The following is a 6,707-nucleotide window of genomic DNA, read 5'->3' on the forward strand; positions in this document are numbered from 1 at the left end:
TAGAAACAATGGGGCGGAAAATATCATTTTGGTCCTTACATTTTGGGATTACAATCAATTTGGTTCCTACATTTTGTACCAGTCAATTTGGTCATTGTTATTTTCAACTTGCAGTCAATTTAATCCTTATTATTAACTCACTAATGGAAAATACCAAACGAACGCACCAAAATTTTCTTTTTCTTTTACCCATTAGCACAATATATCTCATTATGTAGTATTGATCATCTCTTTTATTTTGGAGTAATGATCATCACATTATGTCGTTAGTCTTGCTTGTCCATTCATTAGATGGAAGCATCTTGTCACGATTGAAGAAATTTAAATGATAGAAACAAGATTGACTTAAATGTCCTGTTTAAATGTCTTGGCCTACTAATGCTTACTTTTCCATATAGACTATATTAATAAATTGAAATGAGTAGAAACAATGGGGCGAAAATATCATTTTTTGTTCTATATTTTAAAGGTCATAATCAATTTGGTCCCTACATTTTGACACCAAATAATTTGGTCCCTGTTATTTTCAACTTGCAGTCAATTTGATCCATCCTTACCAATTATAGCTAACTCACTAATAGAAAATACCTATATGGCAAACGGTACACACTGTTGGCACACTTGAACATGTAATTAATGCAACGTGGAAGATGTGGACCAATTAAAGATTGTCGTATCAATTAAAAAAAACACAATAAGCTGCAACTCAACTAATTTGAGTTTTCAAACCTAGAAAATTTCACTTCTCCCATGACCTAAACAACCCTGTCCATTACCAAAATGTAGAGACCAATTTGACTATAACCACGTAGGGACCAAAATGGTATTTTTGGCAAATAATATATACTATTGCTTACTTTTCCATGTAGGCCATGCTAAGAAATTGAAAGAAAATTGTTTGGAACATTTCAACAGGAATGGGGTAGTCATCAGGGCAAAAGTAATGTATTTTGAGGCTTAAATTGGTGACTTTAAATGATGCGGCAATCTTTAATCGGTCCACATCTTCTACATTGCATTAATTATATATTCAAGTGTGCCAGTAATGCACACTATTTTCCCTGTATATATTTTCCATAGTGAGTTAACGGTAAAAATCAAATCAAGTGTAAGTTGAAAATAATAAGGATCAAATTAACTGGTACGTGATATCAAAATGTAGGAACCAAAACGGTATTCTCGCCAAACAATATTAACTATTGCTTACTTTTCCAAGTAGGTCATACTAAGAATTTTCTCTATATTTAAGTATTTTTAAATTAATACTTATTTAATTTTTATATCATTTTTTTCCTTTAAGAGATGAATGTCGGATTTTAGTAATGACTTTGTCTAGAAACTACTAATTTTGATTTTAATTTTGAGAGAGAGAGAGAGAGAGAGAGAGAGAGAGAGAGAGAGAGAGAGTTTATTCACCTTTTGTGTGTATGGGAGATTAAAATTTTACACTCTAAAAAGTGCCGCAAATAGAATAAAATGCATTAATAGAGTGCAAGCCATTTGAAGAAAGATCACTTTTAAAAAATAATTTTCATTGATTAAAATTTTTGGGCTTAATAATAAAATATTTTATAATATGAAATATATAGATAATGCATTCTATTTGGGGGAGGGGGGGTGGGGAATGGGCATTTGCCCATAATTTACAAACTATGCAACAAAATACCCTTATTTTGAAATTATTTAGCAAAATCTCTTGTTTTTTAAACTTGATTTTGTTAAAAACGAGTTACAAGTAGAACTCGATATTGACATTAGTAATGTTGAGTTTTATGCATATACCACTNTTCCATCCCTCAAGAATTGGGAATGATAAGTTCTCTAAGTAAACTTGCGTTATCATCAAACAATCTCACAGGTGTCATCCCTGCTTCTTTTGGAAACTTAAGAAATCTAACCACTCTATATATTTATGAAAACCAACTTTCTGGTTCCATCCCTCAAGAATTAGGAATGCTAAGTTCATTGAGTGACCTTGAGTTATCATCAAACAATCTCACGGGTGTCATCCCTACTTCTTTTGGAAACTTAAGCAACTTAACCACTTTATATCTTTATGAAAACCAACTTTCTGGTTCCATCACTCAAGAATTAGGAATGCTAAGTTCATTCAGTGAGCTTGGGTTATCATCAAACAATCTCACGGGTGTCATCCTTGCTTCTCTTGGAAACTTAAGCAATCTAATCACTTTATATCTTTATAAAAACCAACTTTCTGGTTCCATCCCTCAACAATTAGGAATGCTAGGTTCTTTGAGTGACCTTGAGTTAACATCAAACAATCTCACGAGTGTCATCCTTGCTTCTTTTGGAAACTTAAGCAAGCTAACCACTCTATATCTTCCTGAAAACCAACTTTTTGGCTCCATCCCTCGAGAATTAGGAATGCTAAGTTCTTTGAGTGATCTTGAGTTATTAAAAAATAATCTCACAGGTGCAATCCCTATATCATTTGGAAACTTGAGCAAACTAAGCACTCTATATCTTCATATGAACCAACTTTCAGGTTCCATCCCTCAAGAATTTGGAATGGTAAGTTCTTTTAATGATCTTTAGTTATCATTTAACAATTTCGTAGGTATAATTTTTCCTTCTATTGGAAACTTAACTAAAGTCATTTGTTTTAGATTGTTCACTAATAAGGTAAGCAATCTCATTTCTTTTGAACAGAACAATCTTACTCAATTGAAGGAGTTTGAATTATTTGAAAACCAATTCACCGGTCACTTACCAGACAATGTGTACCTTGGTGGATTGCTTGAGCAGTTCACTGTAGAAGAGAATCATTTTATTGGTTCAATACCGAAATCCTTGAGAAATTGCACCAGCCTAGTTAGAGCCGGACTTAATGGAAATCAGCTTACTGGAAATCTAGGCGAAAGTTTTGGTGTATACCCACATTTAGAATACTTGGAGTTGAGTAATAACAAATTTTATGGTGAGCTTTCAAGGAATTGGGGGAAATATCAAAAATTGACAAGCCTAAAAGCCTCTAACAATGATATATCAGGTAGAATATCTCCTGAGCTTAGAGATGCAACTCAATTATATGTGCTCGATCTCTCATCAAATCAGCTAAATGGTGAAATCCCAAAGGAATTAGGTAACTTGACGCTTTTGATAGACCTTTATCTAGATAATAATAAACTTTCTGGACATATTCCTAACAATTTTGGAATGCTATCAAATCTGGAGCAGCTTAATCTTGCTAGAAATAGTCTAAATGGCCTAATTCCTGAACTAGAGAATTGTAAAAAATTGTGGGCCTTGAATTTGAGCAATAATCACTTAAGCAAATTTATTCCACTTCAAATTAGCAATTTTCACTTTCTCCAATATCTTGATCTTAGCCAAAATTTAATAACGGGAGAGACACCACAACAACTTGGAGTTTTAGATTTGAAAACTTTAGAAATTTTGAATCTTTCTCATAATGCGCTCTTTGGCTCTATTCCATCTAGTTTTGTTCAAATGTTAAGCTTAAGATCCATTGATTTGTCCTACAATCAATTGAGGGGTCCTATTCCGAATACTAAAGCATTTCGTGAGGCATCAATAGAAGCATTTAGAAATAACAAGGGATTGTGTGGCAATGCCACTGGTTTGAAGGCTTGCCCTTCTACAATTAGCCACAATCCCCATGCCAAAAGGGGGAATAAATTTACTAAATTGATTTTAGCCCTTTTGGGGCTTGTCTTCCTCATATTTATCATTTTTGGAATTATGTTATATGTTTTCCCAAGAAAGACAAAGACAAAAAACAATCTAGAAGCAAAACATCAAAATATGTTTGCAGTATGGAGCTATGATGGGAAAATGGTTTATGAAAATATTATTGAGGCAACGAAGGATTTTGATGACAAACATTGTATCGGTGTTGGGGGGTATGGAATTGTTTACAAAGTTGTGTTGATAACAGGTCAAGTTGTTGCTATAAAGAAATTCCATCCACTCTCAGCAAACAGTGTTGTCAATCTTAAAGCTTTCACTAGTGAGATACATAGTCTAATTGAAATAAGACATCGCAACATCGTCAAACTTTATGGTTTTTGCTCTTATCCACGACACTTGCTTTTAGTTTATGAGTTCTTGGGAAGGTGGGAGTTTGGAAAAGGTACTAAACAATGATGAATTAGCACAAGAATTTGATTGGGCTAAGAGGCTAAATGTTGTAAAAGGTGTGGCAAGTGCTTTGTCTTATATGCATCATGACTGCTTTCATCCAATAATTCACCGTGACATATCAAGCAAGAATGTTCTACTAGATTCTAAATATGAAGCTCATCTCTCTGACTTTGGCACAGCTAGGATTATGAGCTCTAACACTTCTTATTGGACTTCTTTTGCTGGCACCATTGGATACACTGCTCCAGGTATGTTGTTTAAGTAATTCTAGTGACATTAACATTTTTCAGAATTCTTGACATGGGTAAGTTTCGTATGAAGTAACATCACTTCTATATGGACCTACATTTTAATTTTTTGGTAGATAAATTGATAGTTGGAAGTTCCATTTGAGCTACAAGACCCTTGACTTTTACATGGACCTATTGACACCACTTTAATTAAACACTCCTCACAATATTTTGTCCCAACAGTTATGTAAAATATTGTGTGTCTATTTTGTTGATGTTTTTTCAATTGGCATTGTTTCTTTCAAAGAGGCTTTATAAAAATTTGTCTCTAACTACATAACGTGGTATATGGTTGTCACAGTTTGAGCTAATATGTTTGATTAATAATTAGAGTATTCTAGTTATTTAGTGATGAAAATTATCTTTTCACTTGTATCTTGATTGGCATTAAAATAAATTAACGACACACAATTTGAGGAATTTAGGGGCAACTACAATCCATATGATAATTTATACTTTCACCTTTTTTTTTTTTTTTTTTTTTTTGTGATCATAATCACAATTACAATTACCAAAAAAAAACAAAAGGTTACGTTTAATTTCAATTGTTAAGATTTGAACTTTTTGATAAACTAGTTTTTTTCTCCTTTTTTTTATAATCCTTTTTGACGAAGTTAACTGTGCATGAATAGCTCCATCTAACTCCTAATTAAGGAAATTTACTAAGTGAGCCTCGTTTTCTAATTATTCAATTCTTTATAATTGGATAATTATTTCTTATACGTTGCAAGTTCAATGCAAAAAGATGACACATACATAGGTAGCCCCACCACTGCTCTCTCTGAGAAAAGCATTACCTATTTTCTATACAACCTTCAAAATTATCAGCATGTAATTCCCTTAGTTGCCTCCTCCACCAAATTCCAAAATTCTAATACTTGCAAGAGTTTTTTATAATCTACTAAACTTGTAGAGTTGCTCCTATACATGAAAATATAGGTTAGCATATATTACATATTACTATGTAGTTCAGAACTAGTACATGGACCCTAACAAAAAGATTGTGAGGTAAGTTGAATCACTGGTTGAAAGTAGAGTATAACTTTGATATTTTAATTTCAGAATGTGCATACACAATGGAAGTGAGTGAAAAGTGCGACGTTTATAGCTTTGGTGTAGTAACGTTGGAAGTACTTATGGGAAGGCATCCGGGCAATTTGATCTCATTATTGCTATCATCATCATTTGCATCATCATCCCATGATGTGCTACTAGAAGATGTATTGGATGAACGCCTTGCGCATCCTACAAATCAAGAGTTGGAGAAGGTGGTTTTAGTGGCAAAGATAGCGTTAACATGCTTGCACACCAGTCCACAATCTCGTCCGACCATGCAACAAGTTTATCAAAAGCTATCAAATTGGAAATCCCCTTTCACAGAGCCATTGTGCATGATCACGTTAAGAGATCTCATTGATCTTGACAATCTGAATTAAGCTTCATAAGTGTTTACATATTCTCATGTATGATATCTTGTTTGTGTAGATTTTATCCTCTAGTATAGGTTTAAATACTTATAAAGCCAAAACTTCAAACACCACAATTCATAAGACTGTTCATCTTCTCTACAGTTGTCGGCTTAGATTGTGAATCTCTACTCTCCTGTGAGGCCGTGACACTCAGCCACCCATATCATCAGCAGCTTCATTATTCATCTACTACTGCAAGAACGCCATCTTCAACCTGTTAAAGTCTCCATCTCACTGTCAGACCCTCCATGCCTCTAGCCTATCCAATCATGACGAAGCTCTAACACCCTAAAGGAAGTGGAGCTTACTTTCTTTCATCTACTTCTTCACTTTTGCGATCCGAAAGTTCTCAAAGTGTGGAAAACCAGGTTGGTCAAAGTAAATCAGAACATTTTCTTCAAACTTATCCTGATATGTTCATGGTTTCCTTCTATTTTATTTATAGTTCTTATTGATTATGTTTATTTGAGACTATTTCTATGTGAGATGTCAACATATTAGAAGGTGAGAAGGGGAAAAGATGGAGGCTTACTTTTTGCTTATCATGATATTCTCCAAAATTATCCAGCCTTCTGTTTCAAAAAAACATAATTATGATTTTAGTAATTTCTCTTTTTACTGTTCTGAAGTCCTTCCTAGTTGGCACTACACATTTGAATAAGGTTATTATGTTCTAGAGAATTAGTTCTTCTCAAGAGACCCCATCTGCCATGCCGCAGGTATCTTCACACTTGCTTTGAATGGAAGCAAGCATTTTCTGTTTCAGTTGGTAATGCATGAATATGCAGGAATCCATTGGAAAGAAATGAAAGAAACTCAAAAG

At 33.7% G+C, this 6,707-nt stretch overlaps 1 protein-coding gene across 1 annotated transcript; it reads left to right on the plus strand.

Annotated features, from left to right (window-relative positions):
• The first annotated feature begins 1,809 nt into the window (after positions 1-1,809).
• On the plus strand, positions 1,810-5,851 carry LOC136065712 (MDIS1-interacting receptor like kinase 2-like). Its single transcript, XM_065769245.1, has 4 exons — positions 1,810-2,532; positions 2,671-3,991; positions 4,098-4,373; positions 5,478-5,851. The coding sequence occupies exons 1-4, from the start codon at positions 1,810-1,812 to the stop codon at positions 5,849-5,851; spliced, it is 2,694 nt and encodes an 897-aa protein (XP_065625317.1).
• The last annotated feature ends 856 nt before the right edge of the window (positions 5,852-6,707 follow it).

This window comes from Quercus suber, unplaced genomic scaffold, assembly GCF_002906115.3.
Source record: "Quercus suber isolate HL8 unplaced genomic scaffold, Cork oak 2.0 scaffold_1092, whole genome shotgun sequence".
Taxonomy (NCBI): domain Eukaryota; kingdom Viridiplantae; phylum Streptophyta; class Magnoliopsida; order Fagales; family Fagaceae; genus Quercus; species Quercus suber.